Below are 23,912 nucleotides of genomic sequence, written 5' to 3'. Positions count from 1 at the left end.
ATTGTGTGTCTATCTGCATACACCTTCTGCTAGTTCTGGGCAGTGTGTAAATTATTTTTGAGAGCTCTAACAATATCTTGGCCCTCCTGTATCCAATCCTTGGTCCCTGCTGTCTCCAAATACCATATTAGCAAAAGTTAGAGCATCATAACCATATAATGCATGGAATGGGGACATACCTATCGACATGTGGTACGTTGTGTTGTAGCAGTACTCTCCGAGATGTAGCCACCTCACCCACGCTCGCTACTGCCCGGTCACAAAGTTGCGTAGGTACTCGTCTAACCATTTGTTCACAATCTTGGTCTGGCCATCGGTTTGTGGGTGATAACTGGTACTGGGTCCCACTAACCGAAACAACTCCTGCCAAAATCCCCCCATGAATTTGCTGTCTCTGTCGCTAACTATGGTCTTGGAAAGACCATGTAACCGAAACACCTCCCTAAAAAACAACTCGGCCACCTAAGAAGTTGATGAACATGATAGAATGGCAAAGAAATGGGCGAACTTGGTCAGCTTGTCGACTACCACATAGATGCAATCTCGCCCCTGGACTCCTGGCAACACTATAATAAAGTCCATAGATACACTCTCCCATTTCCTCTTAGGAATGGGGAGGGGTTGCAATAGGCAAGCTGTGCACTTTTGCTCCCCGTTGTTCCTTTGACAAGTATCACACTCTCGCACGTGCCTCAGTACGTCCTCCTTGAGGCCCTTCCATCTGAATCTCTCCCTGAAGGCCATATATGTCTTGAGGAACCCCTAATGTCCTACCAAGGGAGAATCGTGAACAACCCACATAATCTTCTCCCGCAATTGGGAGCCAGGCACTAAATAAATCCAATCCTTGTAGTATATTACCTTGTTCATCACCTTGTACCTGTCATCTCCAACCAACCCATCCAGGATCTCACATGCACGCTGATCCTTGGAATACTCAATCAACAGTTGTGCTCTCCAATCTTGATCAATGCTCATGAGAGAGAGAGTTGCAGGCCTCCTAGACAATGCATCCGCCACCACATTCTGCCAGCCCTTGACATACTCAATGTCAAAATCATATGCTTGTATTTTGTTGGCCCCTTTTTGCTGCCTCTTTTTCAACTCTTTCTGCTCCAAAAAGAATTGAAGACTGTTGTGGTCGGTCTTAACCTTGAATTTGTTGCCCGCTAAGTACCGCCAGAACTTGGCCAACGCATGCATGATGGCCAACATCTCCTTGTCGTAGATAGAATAGAGTTTCTCATGGGGCTGCAGCTTCCGGCTCTCAAAGGCAATTGGGTGTCCCCCCTGCATCAAAACGGCTCCAAGGCCCTCACCCGATGCATCACACTCCAGAACGAAAGGTTGAGAGAAATCTGGCAAAGCCAACACCGGGCAACTGCTCATCACCTGCATGAGGCGCTCAAAAGCCTCCTACGCTCCAACTATCCATGTGAATGTCCCTCTCTTGGTCAAATCTGTGAGGGGTGTTGCCAACTGTGAGAATCCTCTCACAAACCTCCTGTAGTAAGTGCATATGCCCAGGAATCCCCACAACTCTGTCACATTCCTAGGTGTAGGCCAATCCAGGATGGCCCTAATCTTCTCCTGGTGAACTCACACCCTATCCTCTCCAATAATGTGGCCAAGATATAACATCTCTGTTAGCCCAAATTCACATTTGGACATCTTCGCGTATAACTGCTGCTCCAGGATGCAAAGCACCTCCTCCACATGTTGTAAGTGCTCCTCCCATGTCTTGCTGGAAATCAGTATGTCTTCAAAGAAAACCAGAAAATATATACGTAGCTACTTGCGGAACACATGGTTCATGCAAGACTGGAAGGTAGCAGGTGCATTGGTTAGCCCAGAGGGCATCACCAGAAACTTGAAATGGCCATAATGACATCTGAAAGTACACTTTGGGATATCCTGCTCTCTCACCCAAATCTGATTGTATGACGAGTGCAAGTCAATCTTAGTGAAATACTTTGCTCACCGAAGCTCATCCATCAACTCATCTATGCACGGGATGGGGTATCTGTTCTTCGACGTCCTCTTGTTTAAGGCTCTGTAGTCGATGCACATCCAAAGGGTCTCGTCCTTCTTTTTCATTAACACCACTAAAGAAGCGAAGGGACTAGAGCTAGGCCTGATGTGCCCTAGTGCCAACAACTCCTATATAGCTCGCTCTATCTCATCCCGGTAGGCCTTGGGATGTCTGTACAATGTTGTAATCATTGCATGCATGCCCTCCAACTCAATGGTGTGCTCGAATACCCTGTCTGGTGGGTGGCCTGGTGGAATGTCTCCAAAAACCACTGGATACAGGTCTAATATTGCCTATATGTTTGGATGTGGTGGGTGTGGCTGAGTCCCTCCCTCTGAAATCCCGAGCTCCATAGCCCACTCTATATCTCCCTATCGCAAATTGGCCTCCATCCTATGAGTTGATACTGTTCGCAGTGGGTAGGAGTGCATGCCTCTCGGCAAAACCATCTTCCTATCTGGTCGGGGAAACTTCATCTCCAACTTCCTCCAGTTCGTGGTGACATGCCTAAGCGAGTAGAGCCACTGGACACCCAACACTAAATTGATGTCCAAAACATCAACTATGAAAAAGTGATCTGTCATGGAGTAGTTTCCCATAGTCACTGTCATGCTAGGGACGTATTTGGTGCACTGCATGGTCTTGTCCCTAGGTACCAAAACAGAGAAACCCTCAAAAGTCTCTGTGCGTATCCCTCTCTACTCCACCATTTGAGCATCTACAAAGTTGTGGGTAGCCCCACTATCCACTAGCGCTGATACATGTTGTCCCTACACTGTGCCCTTGATCCACAACTTCAAATACTTCGACACTCCCCGAAGTGAAACTATGACCCCTCCTATAGGCAAGAGTGGTCCCCCTCTAGGTGGTGGTGGTGGCGCTCCTCATGTACCTTGCGGCTCACTATCTCTTACATTGGTCCCTTGCTCAACATCATCATCAGGCTCGCTATCTAAAAACACCTCGATGTAGTGGGCCTTGCCCTTGGTGCCTCTGTGTCCTGGTGCCCATGGCTTCTGGCATGTGAAACATAACTTCCTCCCCCTAACGTCCCTCCGAGTCTCATCATCTAATTGCCCATGCCCTGCTATCTCCCTCTGTGGCTGGGGTTTGGTGTCTCTGCCTTTCTGAGGGATAACAATCTTTGTGGGTAAGGGTGCCTCAGACTTGGGGATTGCACCCCTCAAGTCTCTCACTCTGCTCACTGCGTCCTATAAGGAGGTGGGCCTATTCGACCTCACAAGCCATGCAAGGTCTCTGCCAAGCCCTCCATGAATAGGGAGACCCTCCTGGACTCTAATAGGTCCAACACCATCACAAAAAATCTCAAAAACTCCGCTATGTACTGCTCATCGCTGCGTGTCTACTTGAGATGTGTCAATTCCCAGAAACGTGACTCAGGGTCTCTCTTCTCAAAACGCTCCAACACCCTCCTTGTGAAGTCCTCATAAGAAGTTACGTTGGCATATCCCAACGTAGCCAACCCATGAAACCACCAGTCGTGTGCATGCCCCTCCAAATGCAAAGCAACCAACTTAATTGCCTCTACCTCTGACATCTGGTTAAGGTGGAAATAGGTGTCTAACTTCTCCACCCATGCTCTTGCAGTGCATTTAGAGGACCCATCAAATGCAGGGAGATACAATCTCCTAACTGTGCTCTGCAAGTGTGAGCGCTGCTACGATGAGCCACTTGCTCCCTTCCTCGGTTGTTATGATTGAGCTGGCAAAAATCTCTGAAATTAATCCTTCACGGATTTCCGCCCCCATGGATTGTCACTCTCGAAAATAATCCCCCATAGGCATCTCCCCGACATTAGTTTGTTCCCCACTCCTCAGAGCCAGAAATGTAGAAATGGTGGATCTAGTTGCTCCATGGTGGATAAGGGTATTGTTCTGAGGAATGTCATTCTTCGTGTGGTGAGATGCTCCTGGACTGTCACCTCCAATAAACTCCCTGTGGCTGTCCCTAATGCCCTGCTGCTTCAATTCATCCATCACCTCCCTTTGCCGTCTCACCACATCATTCTGTCCTCTCACCAAATCATTCAAGGCACTCAAGATGCTCTTGAATGTTGTGACCATCTCATCCTTGCCACTATCTCCCATTTCTCCCGTGTTTTCCCCTTGCTTTGGAGCCTTTGAATCTGGGGTAATTTTCAGCTCCCTTTCTCTACTCTTGTACGTTGCCTCCTGTAAGTGACGTTCTGCTTATCCTCCGGGGTCATAGAAGGAATTCCTCCCACAGTTGGCCATATCACAGCTCTGATACCATTGTAATATTCCTAATAGGAAATAACAGTGATAAACAAAGCAAATACACACATGCAACAACCATCAACACCATAAACTGCGCCGAGCTGAGCCATTTTATTGATTTAACAAGTGGGAGTACAAATATAAATGGAGTAGATGAAATTGGGCTTGCTATAGCAAGCAAGGCAAGAACCCAGGTGAGAATAAGATGCCCAAGTGTTGGAAATAGTTTTGCTCCACAAACTGCACCCAAACTGACCAAAGTGCTGTAATTGCTGAAGGAAGAACTACTGGTATTGCCCACAAAATAAGCCAATTTAACCGCAACCTTCTCACCCTAAACCCACAAAAACCTAGTAAGGAATCCTCCAACAACCCAACTCTGGAAATACCTAGAAATTAATGCAAATTACCTAGGCTGCCTAGCCATACACGTCGCTGAAAAAATGGCTGAATATGCACCACAGTCCCTCTAGAAAACTCCCATCAATTCTCCAACAAATCCCCTTCAAGTCACCTCCCTTGAAGCTTTGGAAAACCCCATAGTCAATCCTCACTTCTTCCACTTCTGCGCAAACTGCCAGAGAGGCCTTTGCAGGCCTTAAAAATGCATAAATTCATCCTGTAAGACTCCCACTGAATCTGACCTGCAAACCACCCAAATCTCCGACAGATGTATGAGAGATTTGTCTTTCAAATGCTCAGCAACATGCATGTTGTTATGAATATAATTTATGTAAAAATAATAAAAATAGATAATAAATAATAATCATAATAATATGTAATTAAATAATAATTAATTAAACAAAGAGGCATGTCTCTACAGACATGCTTGCTCGTGAAAGGGTACTTACCTAGCTATATATACAGGACCCTCATTCCCAATTGTAACATCATTCTTATTCATACATTTAATATATATTATTGTATCTCAATGGAGATCTACATATTCCAAGTCTTTTGGAGTATTTACCTTGAAGGACGCCACGTTCGCTGATCCCGACCTTTGGCCATCAACTTGATTCATTGTAATCAAAGCGTTTCACTATATAGTGGGAGATTCTCCATTTATCGCCAGGCCTTTGGCCATTTAAAAAAATAAAAAATAAAAATAAAAATAATAAAATAAAAATAAAAAGTAAAAAAAATATTAAAGGTTAAAAAAAAATATTATATTTATTAAAAAAAATTTAAATGAAAATAAAAAATATATTACAAAAAAATTATAGAAAGAAGATAAGAGTATAAAAAAAAATTGAAAACAAAATGAGAAAAAAAATTATTAATTTTTTATTATTATATAAAATAGAAAAAGTCGAGAGAGAAGCAAAAATCAAACACCTTACTTGCCATCATCTAGCCACCCGATCCACTGCTGTTACCAACAGTCAACCATATCTATCCGCAACACAACTGCCATTCATCTGCGACCACAGTCAACCTGCATTCATCGTAGTCATTTCTGACACACTGTTGACGGTTGCCATCATTGCCATCTGCCATGGCCTGTGCAAACCACAAACCTCCAACGGTCATTAATTTTTGACCACAGGCACCACTGCTTGAGTGGGCACACCGCCGCCAGCACCATTGTTCGAAAGCTGCTCCAGCCACTGCCACACCTGTCAGAGCTCCCTCAGCCAGTGCCACAGAAAACCATAACCCTCAGCTAGTGCCACAAAAAACCATAACCATCGATATCCTATCATTACAATAGCCTGACCAAATCATTGGAGGTCGTGATCATCGTTAATTTCATCATCCCCGAAAATAATTCAAAATCATTCTGAAATTGCACGTAATACATAACATTGAACCCCCGTTGTTGTACTCGTCAGTTTTGCTGTACGTAACCAACCACTACGGAAGTAACCACAACCGACCACCTCCCCTCTACTAAAGAACCGTTGCTGTTGTCAATCAAGTGAATCGTTAAATTGTATCCTTTTTTCACATTAGATGAGCGCCTTGCAAACATTATACTCATTTTTTAGAAATAATACTCCAAAATAATAAGAACCTAAAGTCGTGACATTTCCTCCAACTAGGTTTACGTGAGACGAAATTGGTTGAAGGTCTAAAAACAAAATTAAAATAATTATATGTATAAAAATTTCCAATCAAGTGTAAAGCTCGATTAAGGGAAAAAAAAGGAGTAATACTTGTGCCAAGTTGTCACTGCATTGTATAGTACAAACATCGCTACTTATTGGAAGTTTAAGGGACCAACAGGAAAACTGCCATAATTAATTGATCAAGTCTAGCATCGATTGTGTAACATATCGTTGTGTGAATCGATTCAATTCCAATTAGAAGGGTCACAATCATACATAAAGTTTTTCGTTAAAATTTTTTTATGCTAATATATATTAACCAAAAGTTCCAACAAGAGTCAAATTCGATTCAAGTACACGTTCATACAATCGCTAAAGATTAAAAGTTCATAGAGTTTTCGGAAGGACATGACATTATTATTTTATTTGAAAGTTGAATAAGTTAAACAAGAGATTTTATGAAAAGATAAGGGTCAAAGACATTTCAAAAATTAAAAGGGTTAAAAGGAAATTATTAAAAAGTTATATACACAAAAGTTAGTTAGTTTATAAAAAAGTTAATATATATATATATATATATATATATATATATATCAAGAAGGATATTTTTATAAGAGATATAAAAGGTCATACAAGGAAATTAATAATATTATATTATAGAGATTAAGAAGGGGTTATCTTCAAAAACCCTAATTTCATTTCGAAAAAGACAAATGGAGTCTAAGTCAGAAATGAAGGAAGGTTGATTTTCCTATAAAGGTATTCCAATTGTAGATTTTAGATAATTTACATTAAAGGGGTGTATCAAAGGGAAAGAGATTAGTATCGCTATTAATCCAAGCATCGAGAATAATCACATCAATATTAATTTGGCAAATCAACTATTAGTTCTAGAGCCAAATATAAGTGAACGAAAAGACCATTTGGCAGAAAAAAATATGAAATTAATGATTGACAGGTGACATTTGATCATTATGAGTACATATCTCAATTTCGTGTGGTAACTATGTTTGACAAAGAGGTTGACATAATTCTCGGTCGACTTTGGTTCAAAGAATTAGGTATGTTCATTTTAAACATAGAAAATTTTTTCTTGATGTTCCCTTACAAGAGATATGGTCACGTTCCAAGACATGACAACAAAATCAGAACTGATAATGCCTTCATTAAAATATCTTAAGGATATTTCGAAACTAATGTTTCAAGAGAATCCAGAAACAGTATCAAGGAAGTAGAAAGAACTTGAAGAAGTCATATCCAACAAAAATAAGGAAAATTCATGTTTGAAGGAGCATAATTAAAAACTACTTACGCAAGTGAGAAAATGTAAAGCTAAGAAACACCAGTTAGAACAAGAAAAATAAATTTCTAAAAAGAAACTCAACGAAAGTCTATCAGCAAAAGAAGATGAAAGTTATGCTGAAAAACCTTAACCAAAGGTTATTAGAACAAATCAATTGTTTAAAGGATGAGAAGCTTGAATACCAAAATAAAGTTGACTTAGGAAATGAAGAACTTTAACGTCTCAAAAGCCATAAACAAAGTCTACTCACTCAACTTAAGAAACTTAAGGATGATAAGTAATCATTGAAAAACAAATTACAATAACTTATCACGAAAGAAGTATCGAAGTCTTCATTCCAAGTGGAAGAAAGAGGAATAAATACCGATTCAACCAATATCACAACTCAAGAAGATGAGAAACCAATAGAAGTTAAAACATATTCAGATGTTGCAGTTCAAACGAAGGAAATTCCAAGTGAAGATTTTGTAACCAACTCAACGACATCAAAACTTGAAGTAAATCAGAATCTTGCCACACACATGATAAGGGAAACCAAAAGAACTCTTTATCTACATCCAAATCACAAGAACAAACATTTCAATCAATCTACGAATCTGTATCACTCAGAACATAAACAACAAACTTATGTTCCGAAGAATACTGAAGTGCGCACAACTCAGTCCAGTGATAACAGTTCATCACAAGTTTCCAGTAATCAAAAGATTTCACAAAAGATTAATTTAGGATGGTCAAATCCTTCCTCCGTGCGACAATTTTATATATCACTCCAAGGATCATATCAACTTGTATCGACAAAGATGACGTTCTGCTTATCCTCCGGGGTCATAGAACGAATTCTTCCCACAGTTGGCCAGATCATAGCTCTGATACCACTGTAATATTCCTAATAGTAAATAACAATGATAAACAAAGCAAATACACACATACAACACACAAATTTAGAACATGCATAAACAACAGCCATCAACACCATAAAGTGCGCCAAGCTGAGCCATTTTATTGATTTAACAAGTGGGAGTACAAATATAAATGGAGTAGATGAACCCGGGCTTGCTATAGCAAGCAACACAAGAACCCAGGTGAGAATAAGACGTCCAAGTGCTGGAAATAGGTCTGCTCCACAAACTATGCCCAAACTGACCAAAGTGCTGCAACTGCTGAAGGAAGAATTACTGGTATCGCCCCCAATAATGCCCAGAAAATAAAGCCAATTTAACCACAACCTCCTCACCCTAAACCCACAAAAACCTAACAAGGAATCCTCCAATAACCCAACTCTGGAAATACCCACAAATTAGTGCGAATTACCTAGGTTGCCTACCTATACAGACCACTGAAAAAATGGCTGAAGATGCACCACAATCCCTCCATAAAGCTCCCACCAATTCTCCAACAAATCCCCTTCAAGTCACCTCCCTTGAAGCTTTGGAAAACCCCACAGTCAATCCTCACTTCTCCCACTTCTGCACAAACTGCCAGAGAGGCCTTTGCAGGCCCTAAAAATGCATAAATTCCTCCTACAAGACTCCCACTGAATCTGACCTGCAAACCACCCAAATCTCCATCAAATGTATGAGAGATTTGTCCCTCAAAAGCTCAGCAACATGCATGCACAAGAGCTGCCTCCACAAATAATTCGTCCCTCCTCTTCTGTGCCCAGTCTGCCTGTCAAATGGGACGAATACTCCAGCAATTAGCTCCGGAACAACCCTGCAATGGTAGAATATGACTCCCCTTGAGTGGCACTCGAAGTCCACTGAAGTAGGAGGTGAGATTCCCACCCGAAAATCTCGTGTGCTAAACAACACGATGTAGACTTGGCTAAGCAGCACAAGCGTACAAGAGTTCAATTCTCAATTTGTCAAAAAGTCCCAAAATGAGGTCTTCTCCTCCTATTTATCCTTGAGCCTCTCCTCACTCCATGTGGGCTCCACAACTCGTCCCCCTTTCTTCTCTCCTTCCCCACAAGTGCGAATTTCTCTAAGGGGTGCGAATTCCCTCTTAGAGTGGTCCCCACATTCCACCTACCTTTTGATTTGCCTCCTTTTTTAAGTTCGAATCCCCTTTTTCCACCAAAATCAAGTGGGGTCCTCTCAACCCACTTCTACTATGTCAAATACGCCAAAATATCAAAATTGTGCAAAATGTGTTACTCAGCAAAAATTTGCTAAGTAGGAATATCGCACTATAGACTCTAAAACACTAACTTCCGATCTTGCTAAGTCTTGTAGTCCCCTTGTATAAATGACAGTTGCTGTTATGGCAGAGACCTTCTGAACTGTTGAGGTTTAGGGTAGAAAACCACTTTTTTGGGCAGCCAATTTGCTGATGTCCAAGCTGAGGAAACTGCATACAATAGCACACTCTAGAACATGAAATGAGCCATAAGCCATCGATGCCAAGATCCATGACATTTCACATATTTGAAGCTAACCACAGGGAACAAAGCATAGACCACCCAGAGAAAAGCCATTGCTGCATCTATAAAATGGAAAGTAGAAGAATGACAACTGATGAGTGATGAACCTTAGAAGTGCTGGGGTATTTAAAATTTAAACCACCTTCAACAAGAGAAACCTCCAACCTAAGAGGACCACATGAAATGCTGTTTGCAAGTAGATTAGGACTGGACAGTGGACGCATGTGCCTTGAAGCTTAAAGTAAAAATGGCAACAGAAACCTTGCTCCAGTAAACACAATCTGCAAATAATAAACAGTGCTGTAAGTCCACAATAGGAGAAAAACTGACCTGCTCAAACTTCAGAACCTGAGAAGCTTCCCCCTTAAGCCCTCGGGTTAAAACTTAAAATGACCACCCCACCTTCAGCATCCCCTGAAAGATGAACAGAAAAAGTGCCAAGACAGTGAAAATGCCCAGTACATGCCAGACTAGAACACCTAGCAAAATTGGCTAAATAACATAGACGCCTGTGCTGAAGGGATTCAAGATGCTGTCAGGAGGGATTGGAATAGTCTGGAGGCTGCCCCACAGTTTCCTTCTTTTTTCTATCTATCAATGTTATAAATTACCACATAGTTGTGACACATAAATTACCATATAATTGCGAGTATGACTTTGCATATGGACTATAACCTTGATTAAAGCCTTTCAGATTATCACCTAGGAAATAATTTCTTGTTATGAATCTGTATTTCATTGTTCTTTCTGAGTAAAAGGTCAAGCTTAATTTACTGGCTGTGTGACAGATGTGAAACAGGCACTTGCTACTTCTCATATCTTTCAATCTTTCGTAGAAAACTGTGTTCAAATGAGTAACACATTGCTGGAGGAGAATGCCGAATTTATGCCTCTTGCAGTTGCAGTCTCTGCATTATTGGAAGGTAACATGTGCTTGTTATTGTGAACCAAATTTCAAACTTCTGTAGCATATATCAAGAAAAGATACAAAATTTCACTCCAATTAGCATGGTATATTTTACATAAGCTCTACTATATAGTAACTCATTACTGGAAACAATTCTCCAAGATCCTTCTTCCACCTATCTTTACTATCGTGTATTAAGAAGACTGCCAAGCTATTGATTCGTAAACGTTTTCTTCTCTATTGCAAATTCCACTATCAGATAATTTTAAAAACTGCCTAGTCTGTTGTTGTGTGCCCCAAAAATAGAGCATGCATGTCTTCCTGCAATTGGGTGTGAGAGTCAAAGACCTTGCATGAATTTAAATATTGGCTGTGCTTATAAGTTTCCCAAGCAGTTTAAAAGTTCTATGGCGTGCAAGAGCACAAACAGAATGGAAGACATGTATATTCATGGTTTTGACCAAATTTTAGGAGAGAGAAAGCAGAAGCTAAGGAAAATAAACTAGGAACTACAGGTTCATTTTCATTTATGCTATCTACAGATTTTGACAAACTTCATACTGGGTGCTCTCCTTGGTTCAGTAAATAAAAATAAAGAATTTCAGATAGATAATCTCTTAATTGTAGCCTTGCAAGAGGTGTACAGGGCATTTTGCCTTATACAACTCCTCTTAATTTAAAAATCAGGTTTAGATAGCTGATCCATAGCAGCTTCTATCAATTGCCTGACTTCAATTTAATTATCATTACTTTATGTTAAATTTTAGGTATGTTCTATGCTTAGAGCAATTTATTTTAGCAATCACATCAGCATTAAAGTAAACTGCAGATAGAACATAAACATAAATTGCAGAAGACAAGCCAAGACAAGAGGACACAAGATGTGGCACTAGCCAGGGACAAACCCCAATGTGGGGAAACCCTTGATCAATTCTTCTTATATGTTCTTCAAAAGTTCAGTAGAGAGAGAGAGAGATAGTACGTTTACAATAGAAGTCAACACTTTGACTTATCTAGATAAGAGCATAGATCATCTATAAGAAGATGATACATGAGATCAGTTGAAGACATGCTACTTCAACTGATTCTCCAAGGTGACTCCTTCACCTATCGTTGTGCTGCATTTCGTCATCATGCTGCACGTCACCGTGCTGCACCCATCATCACTATGCTACATTCATCATGCTTCATTAATCATGACTGTACCCATCACTGTACTGCATTATGTGCCATTGCTGCACCATGTTGCCATATTGACTTATGTGTTGGCTACGTCTTGCTTGCTTGTTGTCCCTAGCTTGCTTGTTGCCCTTTGCATGCTTGCTGTTGCATGCTAGCTATCTCTTGCGTGTTAGCTGTAACATTGCATGCTTGGTTTCTTTGCTGGTAAGTACCATACAATTGTCCCAATGTTAGTTAGTTGTCCCTTGCATGCTACTCTCCTTCGGAGACAAATGCTTCGACAGTTCCCAGCAGCTCCAGCAGTTGCGGCAGTTCCCGGCAGTTCCGGCAATTTTGATTGTTCCCGCTGTTCCCGACAGTTTCGGCAGTTCCCGACAGTTCCGACAGTTCCCAGCAGTTCCGGTTGTTCCCGGCAGTTCCCGCTGATCCTGACAGTTCTGGCAGTTCTCGGCTTTTCCCGACAGTTTCGGCAGTTCCTGGTAGTTCTGGCAGTTCCGGCAATTTTGGCTATTCCCGGTAGTTTCGGCTTTCCTGGCAGTTCTGGCAATTCCGGCTATTCCCAGCAGTTCCGACAGTTCCTGGCAGTTTCGGCTTCTGCCCTCTGGATTAGGGCAGCGTTATCCCTTAGGATCTCTCCTCCTACTAAAACCCAAAGACAAGTAGAGAGGAAGAGATCCCAAGTGTGTTGAAATGACTTGAAGGCCACTTCTATTTATACTAAAACGTTGAGCACAAGTGGGGTTTATTTGGTTGCTGGCCGACCTTGACGAATTGTCCCATAACACAAATAAATTCATATCTCCATGAATACTTATCGGAATCGGATGATATTTAGATCAATCCTACACCTCTCGATGAGAGGGATCCAAGAAAAATATCAGCTTCCATTAATAAGATGACCCACATGGAGCTTGGCCCTAGTTGCCAATTTTAACACTCACTCTCAACTAGGGAGAATTCTATCCGCTGATCCATATGTCCGACTGTACTATCTTTGCCATCAGTGTCCTGCACTGCTCTGCTCTGCTGAGCTCTACTTTGCTGAGCTCTGCTTTGCTTTGCTCTGCTCTGCTGAACCATGAAGAAGAAGAATTGATTGAGAATGTCTGATACCATTCTCTACTGACCCGAAGTCAGTTTCATCTAAAGAGAGTGTCACATCACTCTTACTAGCCCGAAGTCAGTTTTATTGATCCCAGATCAATATCACAACAAAGTGTCTCAAACCACTCATATTGATCCCAGATCAGTTTCATTGATCCCAGATCAATGGAGGTCATCCTAGCATAGGGAGTATGGTAGATACATCGATGCGTCCATTGATAGTACTACTATGGTCCCTAACCCCATTTCCCTGCTCATTGATCAGATGAGAGGTACTTCCCATGAGTCCCAGACTGCATGGGTAGGATGCCTCGACAGGAGAACTAATCATCCTGTCCACAGGAGAACGAATCATCCTACCCCACAGTCGCCATGGGAGAACTAATCATCCCGGCCCACAGGAGAACTAATCATCCTGTTTCACAGTTGCCATGGGAGAACTAATCATCCTGGCTCACAGGTGAACTAATCATCCTGTTGCATAGTTGCCACAGGAGAACTAATCATCTCGGCCCACAGGAGAACTAATCATCCTGTTCCACAGTTGTCACGGGAGAACTAATCATCCTAACCCACAGGAGAACTAATCATCCTGTTCCATAGTCGCCACGGGGTATCATAGGGGAAGGCTGAACCTGTCCTCTTGTACATACTGCACCACCAGGGGAGGGTGAGTTGTCGTGTGGTCGTATGTTGCTCCAGTAAGTACCCCAAGCCCCCCAGAGCTCCCAGAGCTCAATGCATGCAACATGCAGGACCCTTATAAGAAGGTCTCTCAATGACTCCAAGTCGTTCGGGAAAGTCACATATTTGACCTTTCCCTGGGGCTTTGATAAAATGTCTGCGACCTGTACATCAGTCTCAATGCGATGGAGCCTCCTCGCTCATCGACTTACCATATCCCAGATAAGGCAGTATCTGATGTCTATTTGCTGGAGCAATCATCGAATACGAGATTCCTCAATAATTGAATCCCCCCTCTGGTTGTCACAGAGAATCATAGTGGTATTCATCATGTGTACAAACAGCTCACTTAAGAGCTTCCACAACTAGGCAGCTTCATACGAGATCATACTCGTAGCTATGTATTCGGTCTCGGCGGTGCTTATAGCAATCGACTTTTGCTTCCTGTTCATCCATGATATCGAAGCAAAACCCAAATAGAACCAGCGTTGAGAAGTGCTCTAGTGATCCTCCACACTGCCTGCCTAGTCAGCATTCGAATAATCATGCAGCTTCATATTTCCGGTAGTGTATCTCAATCCGTGAGAGATTGTACCCCGAAGATATCTTAGAAGATTCTTGGCACCAATCCAGTGAGGCTCAACCAAATATGAGCTCACCATGCTAATTGCAAAACATATGTCCAGATGGAAGTTCACCAAGAACATCAACGTGAATGAGTTTATGAAACTCAGAGGCATTTCCCAAATCTGGTCCGACATCACTACCATATAACTTCTGAAAGTTAAGATCCTCGAGGTAGTCACAAGATTGCAGTTTATCATTCGACACCCGGAATCCAACTCCCTCTTACTTCTGCAAATGAGAGGGTCTGCACCTGTTAGAAATAGGTCGTCCTCATAAGGTGCTAGTATGAGAGGTTTATCATCCACAACCTTCAAACAATGGTTTGGATCGACTTCACTCTTAGTGAATCTCAGCTTCATCTGACAGCTATCAGTCCTCTCATACTACACCCGGGGAGTTTTGCTTCAAGCCATAGAGGGCTTTCTTCCACCTGCATACGTGAGATTCCTGATCATGAATCTCAAACCCCTTGGGTTGTTCCAAACTTGTGGACTTGCTACATGAGGGGAATGGTCCCCTTGTAAGATTTTCCTTCGGTACATCTCAGACATGTACTTTCATGCTCTTTTTGAATTCAGGCATCCCTGTCACCATCTGACTCACAGACCTCTGGTGCTATGTGTCAATGGACATGGTCCCCAGTGGACTTCCTGCAACTTGATACAACCCTGAACTCAAAAACATCTTTGAAAATTCTATTTTCAAACACATACCTTTCCATCAATGAGTGCCACCCTGTAACCTTTGACTTCCATTGCCAAAATGGACACCAGGTTCTTCTTGCGATCAGGTACATAAAAGAGATTCTGTAAATGAATCGAGTTACCCTCATTCAATTGAGGGGTAACATTCCCTACACCCTTTCCGGGATAGGTGGCATCGACTCCAAGTATAATCCCACGATTGTTTCCATCTCTACCAAATTAGAGAGTGCACCCTTCTATCCGATGAAGCGCCTTGAAGCGCTACAATCAATAAGCCAGATTCCCAAAGAATCTGAAGGAGAGGACCAATACAAGATAATGCTTCTTTATCTTATCAGAAACAACATTCTCTGAAGAGTCAGCCGTTTCCTTGATGACCTACATTACCTGTCATTCCTCTGATCATTGAAGATGTCCCTGGAATGATTGTTATCATCATCAACTGACGTGTCTCTGCCAGTTGGACACTCCTTCGCATAATGGCCGAACTTATTGCAACCAAGGCATCTGCCTTTCCTTCCACCCTTAGATCCAGACTTCCCAATGAAGTGATCTTTAGGTAGGCCATCAAAAACTTCTGCTGCGCTATTCTAATAATATTCTCTGCTTCGACTTCACCCTTGGTGAATTTGAAGAGGGATGAGGAATCCACTGATCCTTTTGTCCTTTCCCAATTGTCTTCAGTGATTGCTGTTTCACTCTTGCTTGGGCATTGTCTTCACCTCAGCTCTGATACCATGTTAAATTTTAGGTATGTTCTATGCTTAGAGCAATTTATTTTAGCAATCACATCAGCATTAAAGTAAACTGCAGATAGAACATAAACATAAATCGCAGAAGAGAAGCCAAGACAAGAGGACACAAGATGTGGTGCTAGATAGGGACAAACCCCAATGTGGGGAAACCCTTGATCAATTCTTCTTATATGTTCTTCAATAGTTCAGCAGAGAGAGAGAGAGATAGTATGTTTACAACAGAAGTCAACACTTTGACTTATCTAGATAAGAGCATAGATCATCTCTAAGAAGATGATACATGAGATTAGTTGAAGATATGCTGCTTCAACTGATTCTCCAAGGTGACTCCTTCACCTATCATTGTGCTGCATTTTGTCATCATGCTGCACCTCACCGTGCTGCACCATGCTGCACCCATCATCACTATGCTGCATCTCATCATGCTTCATTAATCATGACTGTACCCATCACTGTACTGCATTATGTGCCATTGTTGCACCATGTTTCCATACTGACTTATGTGTTGGCTGCATCTTGCTTTCTTGTTGTCCTTAGCTTGCTTGTTGTCCCTAGCATGCTTGTTGTCCTTTGCAAGCTTGCTGTTACATGCTAGCTATCTCTTGCATGCTAGTTGTAACATTGCATGCTTGGTGTATTTGCTGCTAAGTACCATACAACTGTCCCAATGTTAGTTAGTTGTCCCTTGCATGCTACTCTCCTTCGGAGACAGATGCTCCGACAGTTCCCGGCAGTTCTGACAGTTCCGGTAGTTCTCGGCAGTTGCTGCAGTTCCGGCAATTCCGGCTGTTCCTGGCAGTTCCCGGCAGTTTCGGCAGTTCCCAGCAGTTCCGGCAGTTCTGGCAGTTCCGGTTGTGCCTCGCAGTTCAGACTGTTTCTGATAGTTCTGGCAGTTCCTGGCTTTCCCGACATTTTCGGCAGTTCCGACAGTTTTGGCTATTCCGGGCAGTTCCGACAGTTCCGGCAGTTCCCGCTTTTCTCGGCAGTTCCGGCAATTCTGGCTATTCCCGACAGTTCTGACAGTTCCCGGTAGTTCCAACTTCTGCCCTCTGGATTAGGGCAGCGTTATCCCTTAGGATCTCTCTTCCTACTAAAACCCAAAGACAAGTAGAGAGGAAGAGATCCCAAGTGTGTTGAAATGACTTGAAGGCCACATCTATTTATACTAAAACGTTGAGCACACGTGGGGTTTATTTGGTTGCTGGCCGACCTTGACGAATTGTCCCATAACACAAATAAATTCATATCTCCATGAATACTTATCGGAATCGGATGATCTTTAGATCAATCCTACACCTCTCGATGAGAGGGATCCAAGAAAAATATCAGCTTCCATTAATAAGATGACCCACATGGAGTTTGGCCCTAGTTGCAAATTTTAACACTTTATTAGTCATTCAATACTATATAGACTTATTGTAACTTATGTTTGAAGTTGTTGCAATAAAATTATGTTTACTTTTGGAATGTGCTTGTATGTAATTTGTGCTGACTTTTAGTATGCACATTTGGTGGGTTTAAATGTTTCACCAAAAAAGAAACTTCAATGGGCTAGATATGGGTAACCATGTAGTTTATCTTAGCAGTGCACCATTGTTGGCAGAGAGCTTACATTCTACTTCCTGCATTTTTGTACGTGAGTAAAAGTGATGAGGCAAATCAATCAAAGTGAGCATACAGTGAAGCATGAGTAATTCTTTTTGGAGAATATGTAAACAAAATGTAATTTAAGGAGACAAGCCATAGCTGGTTGCCAGATGGCCTTAATCATGCATCACAAAGCCATTTATTCTTATCTTGCATTCATCTGAATATGGGGCACTATAAAGATGCTGTCACTATTGTTTATTTTGATCCATGAACTTTTATATGTCATGTCCCCATTTTTATTTTCCTCTCTAGTGCAACCAAGATGGGTTTCCAAGGCATATGATGGCCAGCCCGCAGGAGTAGGATTATGTCATCAGGGGTATCAGAGGAGTTTTGAGGGATTTTTATGGGATTTGATGGCATTCGTTTGACATATACCATCATCCGCACAATTTGCCTTTTGTTCTGTTGCATTCTGACTTAATTAATTATGCTTGGGGTGGCATTTCGGGAGGAATATTTGATGGAATACCTCAGTGTAATAGCTCGTTGGAACCAGAACGAGAAGATCTACAAGATGGGACGCTTAGAAGTGACTTGTAGTGGCTGGAGAGAGTATGGTGGGTGGTTGACCATTTTCCTAGATTAAAAATGACTTTAATTATTCACTTAATTAGATTAAAAGAGGGTAAAATAATTAATTGAAGGAAAAATGGCCAAAGTTGACTTAGTGAAATAAAAAAAATAAAAGTGACTTAGATGGAGTCAAAAAGTTGTTTCTAGAATAATATTAAAATAATCAAAATAAGATGCTTCTAGGGACTCGAAGATCTATCTATGGAGTGTTTAAAAGGACGAGGAGGAGATCGTTTGGGACATCTTTGAGTTGTGATATTTTCTTGTGGAGAGGTTTGGAGAACCGGGACTTCCCAGCTTCAGCAGTAGCCCCTGGATAGAAACCCTTTGGTGATTGAATGAAAGTGGGTGAGAACCCATCTCTCCCCTTGGTGAATTCATCCATAATTCACAGGGGTTTTCAGCTGTTCAGTTTATCTTTGGAGGTTAGCTGCGACATTATTGTATATCTTTGGAGGGCATCACCTCAGCCATTCTCAGTTTCTTGTATCAACTTATTTCATATTAATAAAATAAGGTTGAGTTCTTCCGCATGTCTTTCTTGTCTATTCTCAAGTTGTAGATTTAATTTCCTATTTTTGCCATTAATTTTGTGGTTCAATGTGTGTGATTTTTTTGTAAAATTAAAGGTGTGAATTTTGGGAGCAAATTTATATTTTCTGAAGCATTATCTGGCATAATTTTTATTTGGGTCATTACAGTGGTATCAAAGTTGAGTTGCAGATTGTATTTTCTAGTTTTGCCGTTAAATTGATGGTTGAATTTGTGCAAATTGTTATTTAAATTGACGACATAATTTTTAGAAGCAATTTTCTGCAAAATTTATATTTGGGACATTACAATATCACATGAATCACATCGCATGAAAACTCTTGTGATGATGGGTTTTAGGGAAATCACTTGGATGTTGTGTGTTATTAATTAACAGAAAAAATGCTTGGTTATTTAAAATATCAACCCAAAGTCTAGGATTAGGTTGGCTTTGAGGCCAAAGGAGTGGAAGGCTTTGTATCCTTCATGATATCTTTGTATATTCCAGCATAGGATAAGATTATCCTTTTATTCTATGTGATTAGAGGATTACAAATTTGTTCATATGCTTCTTGCCAATTGATGTAAGTGGTTATATCATGCTTGTTCTGACAATTGTTTTTTCAGGCACTTAGTGGACTAACTAATCTTAAGGGTAAACCACTTTCCTTGGTTACTGTTGCTGCACAAACTAGCAGACCTAGTATATAGGCTAAAGCTAGAGGGCACATCAACAATTTGGGACAAAATCCCACTGTCACCACAAGCTATGTCCCCTTCTTGGATTTTCACCAATGGGAGGAGTACAAGTATCCCTCACTTGTGATTAATATGTCTACACTAGGGTTCAAAGTGAGGCAAGAATGACTCATTCAATGAAAAGGCTCAATTGAGGTGTGAGCTTTGGGAGAAGCTAGGATGGCTTTCTACGAAAAACCCCTTGAAAGAAATACTATGCAAGACCTAGGGATGAGGTATTTGACGAGAAAAGGGTTCATCCAAGGTCAATATAGTCAAGAGAAAAGGTTTCGAATAATATGCTACTAAGGTACTATTATCCACAATTTGGTCAACATTCCGAGAAAGCAATGTACGAGGAAGTCAAGAGGATTTTTCAAAGATCAAAGTCATCAGCCAACATGATTATATCAACATAAACCTCTGCAAGTTTTATTGTAAATGATGCTAGTATGACCATTTAATTATGCAACAACACCTAGGTAAGCCTCTGATTTTTGTAAAGGATATCTTCCTAGGAAGTTTTTTAACCTCCCCAAATTATGTATGTTTTTACACATGGATAATCTAAGTCACATGACACGAGACACGGAGGACACGTAAATACGAGTATTCAATACGAAACGCAGCGACCTGGAAACAGGACATGGGGGACACGTTTTATATATATTTAATAAATAAATAAATAAATAATATATATATATATATATATACTGAAATATAGTTTTTTATCCATATTAAATTGCAGGTTGCAGCTTATTTAATCAAATTAAAATATAATTACTTCTCAAAGTTCATAGTTCACTTTAAAAAATAAATAGAATCAAAATTTACTATTTAAAAATTAGAATGTGATATGCTTGGTCTTGATTCTTGAATATTCAATGTTCATTGTTCATGTACAACTTACAAGCACATAAGAAAATAACTAAAGTCTAATCCTATTGATTTCCTCTGCCCCTCTTGCGAGAAAATGCCACAGCTTTCCCTTTCCCTCTAGATGTAGATGCTGGTGCTGGTGGAGTTGGCAGTGGAGTTTGCTATGCTCTAGAAGCTGAAGAACTAGAAGTAGGAGCTATAGGAGGTAGACCACGTCCTCTACTGGTGGTAGGGGTAGCCCGGGCAGGTGTTGTCACCTGGAAACATTACAATCTCCCAATCTTGAAATCCTGAAAAACTGATAAGTCTGCTGCATTTTGAATGAAATTTAAAATTCTACTTTCTCCATATGAAATCCAATGAGGCCGGAACCACTCTCAAACATCTTGAGTCATTTCATGGTAATGTTAAAAGTTTAAGTAAAAGGATGAAAATGAAGATTAAGGAGAATGTCACTTTTACTTTAAGAATTTAACATTACCATGAATAGCATATCAATACTAGGGCCTAGACTTGATCATTAAGCTGCCCCACTCAAAAATTATTTGTTTCTTTCAAAAAAATTTGCAGCTTATGCAGGCAACGTTTTCTATCAACGGAATACGCGTTTTCCAGATGCAGGACATGACGAAAACCGGCGAATACGTTTTACATTTTACAGGACACAATGAAAAGCGTTTTCGACACGTTTTAGGGCCGTTTTCGTGTTCGACACGTAAAATACGGGACACGGGACCTTGGAGGACGTGTCCTATGACTTAGTGGATAATCGACAAAGTTTTTCTTCCATCTTAAACCCTAAAGCTAGGGTGAAATTCGTTGACAAGGTCTTAGGTGAGTCCTAATGTTATATCGAGTCTATTGTCAAAGTGTATTTGGGAATAATTCTATTGCGCGGTTCCTCGCAGTTAGACACAATGGCTAAATCATTTTATTACAAGCACACTTCTTCATACTAGACCATATTGTGTCGCAGAATTGGGTAAATTATTGAGGGTCTAGTCTAAATGTGTATTTCCCCTTCCAAGGGTTGAATTTGTAATTATTTGATGTAAAAATATTTTAGTACATGGTCCCTTGCAGTCAGACACCATGGCTAAAATATTTGAGGGTGGAAAAAATTATTAGTCCCCTCTAAAGTCAATTAATTAATTTTTCTGGCAAAATTAAATAAAAATCCTAAGCTAAATTAATTAATTTAGAGTCAAAAAATAATTGTAGAGAAATTAATTTCTCTCCAAGTGGAGAATAATAAAAAATTCGTGGGTCAAAGGAAAGATTTTTGAAGCCCCCCACCAAGGGAAAAATGGATATTTTAAGAAAAATTGATCACTTGGACCTTGGTGGTTAAGTCAAAGTCAACTTTTTGAGGAAATTAATCCAAAATATTAATTTTTGGATTAATAAATTGTGGTTTTTAAGAGAAATTCGATTTTTTCCTCAAAATTAAAAATTCGATGGTGGAGATTAAAAGATGGTCAATTTATTTTCAATGATCAATATTATTTTGACAAGAATCAAGCAAACTAGTTGCTATTTTCCACTTGGAGAGGTTTCTCTATATAAAGAAGCCATTTAGTTTCTATTGAAGATGATCTCTGGATGAGAAAAATTTTGTAACGCTGGTATTGAGCTGCTGCTCTGCTGGGAACATTTTTTTATCATGATTCATAGTAGAAAGACTTTGGGGTTCAATTCATGGTGTTCTTCTTCTGCTGATCTGTGGTATGTGTTAGCTATGTGCTATCCTATATTGTGTGAATATTTTTTTTACAAATTGTTATTTCATTTGTCGGTGATAAGAACATTCTATTGGTATGAGCTATCTTAGGTGATTTGATTCACCATATGATCAAACAATTTTACCTTGAGAAAATTATAGAGATTTACAAGTATGTTAACCCTTGGGCCCCAAATTCACAGATTGTGGGGAAGAGCTGATCTTGTTTGGGCTCTAAGATTTCATTGTGGTAATTAATTTTGAAGAAGGGTTTTGGCCAATCTATCTTTTGAAATTATTCATCCATTGTCATTTATTTAAAAATATTTTCAAAATTATTATTTGATCTTGGGCTAAAAAGAATTAATATGCTAATAAGATCTTGTAATTTTATTTTGTAAATTATTTTTTCCAATTCTTGTTATTTTGCAACACTTGGGTATTTGGGGTTTGGAATTCTTTTATCCATTTGTATAGGTGATAGCTCAAGGGTTTGAAGCAACAAAATATTTATGGGCTATTCATCTAAGCAAAGAAGGCTGATCTATGCCCTTGAGGGTAAGATCTAGCCTCCACAGCTCCCAGCAACTCAGCGTCCAGTTGAAGAAGGAAGCCGTCCAACCCCTTTAGGATTTCTCAGGTGATATTGTAGTGATTTTTGGTGTTTTTAGGGGTCCGTTTTTTTTTTAAGGCCTCCTAGGCCTAGCCTCTAGCCTTTCTACGCTGATTGTGGTCATTTTTGACCCTTTTCCTCAAGGTCGCAGGCCCTTAAGTGCGTTAAACCTTGCCGTCCAGCCTTTTTGAGCCCTCGGCCCTCCTCTTTTGGCTTGGCGCAGCCTTGGGCTACCTCCTAAGGCCATTGACCCTCCTCCTAGCCCTTGACCCAGGCCCTAAAGGGCCTTTCCCTTGTGTCGCAACCTAAGTCACATGACACGAGACACGAAGGACACGTAATACGAGTATTCGACACGAGACACAGCGACCTCGGAAACAGGTTACGAGGGACACGTTATTGATTTATATATAATACTGAAATATAGTTCCTAATCCATATTAAGTTATTGAAATATAGTATTAGTTTATTAATTTACTACATCAATGATGTTCATTGCTCACAGTTCAATGTTCATTCTTGAATCTTCATGTTATTAACTTATTAAACAGATTGAGAACCAAATTGAGGATCTCAATAGGGGCATTCTGCATATTGCACATATGACATCAGAGACTGATATTTTCTTTCTTGGCAGTTCTATCTCTCTTGTTGACTAGTATATGAATCTGACTTACTCAAGTTGCACATCCTGGAAAATGTGGGCAATTGCAAGACAAACTCAACTAGGTAGAGCCCTGTATATTTAAGTCAACTCTCTATAGCCATTGAAATTTGTAATTAAAACAATACAATGGCTATATATGCATGCTTTCTTCATTGGTCAAACTTGGAGATATGCAGGGAGTTGAAAATTGTTTTGAAGAGTGAGAATTCGATGGCCCAAGTTATGGTATCAGAGTGCCCAATGTACTAATTGATGCCTATATCACAAAAGGAATGATTGAAAAGGCAGGCCGCAGAGTCTTTCTTGAACATGTTTTAGAAAAAGGAGGAAAACCAAATTTCAAAACATGGGAAATGTTTGTGGATGGATATTTAGAGAATAAGCACGTGAATCGAGCTATAGAGACCATGAAGAAAGCTATTTCAAAAGTTAAAAGTCATGAATGGCAGGCAACACCTGAAAAGGCTCTTGAATGCATTGATACAAGTTATATAGGTATGGGCATATGG

The 23,912-nt window shown here is 40.5% G+C and overlaps 1 protein-coding gene across 4 annotated transcripts in view; it reads left to right on the top strand.

The window, feature by feature from the left end:
* UBP27 (ubiquitin-specific protease 27) overlaps window positions 1–23,912 on the top strand; it is a 183,727-nt gene that overhangs the window by 86,831 nt on the left and 72,984 nt on the right. For 2 of the 4 annotated variants that reach the window (XM_089394727.1, XM_089394723.1), the window contains one exon: window positions 10,866–10,989. In XM_089394727.1, the coding sequence (XP_089250853.1) occupies window positions 10,917–10,989 (73 nt within the window). In that variant the 5' untranslated portion in view covers window positions 10,866–10,916. Of the gene's footprint in view, window positions 1–10,854; window positions 10,990–23,912 lie in introns of all 4 variants that reach the window. The other 2 variants (XM_089394725.1, XM_089394724.1) reach the window with 1 other exon arrangement.

Source organism: Pinus tabuliformis, chromosome 1_2, assembly GCF_031772625.1.
Source record: "Pinus tabuliformis cultivar Carrire ecotype Pingquan chromosome 1_2, CPIR1, whole genome shotgun sequence".
Taxonomy (NCBI): domain Eukaryota; kingdom Viridiplantae; phylum Streptophyta; class Pinopsida; order Pinales; family Pinaceae; genus Pinus; species Pinus tabuliformis.
This window is presented reverse-complemented; position numbering and strand designations above follow the sequence as displayed.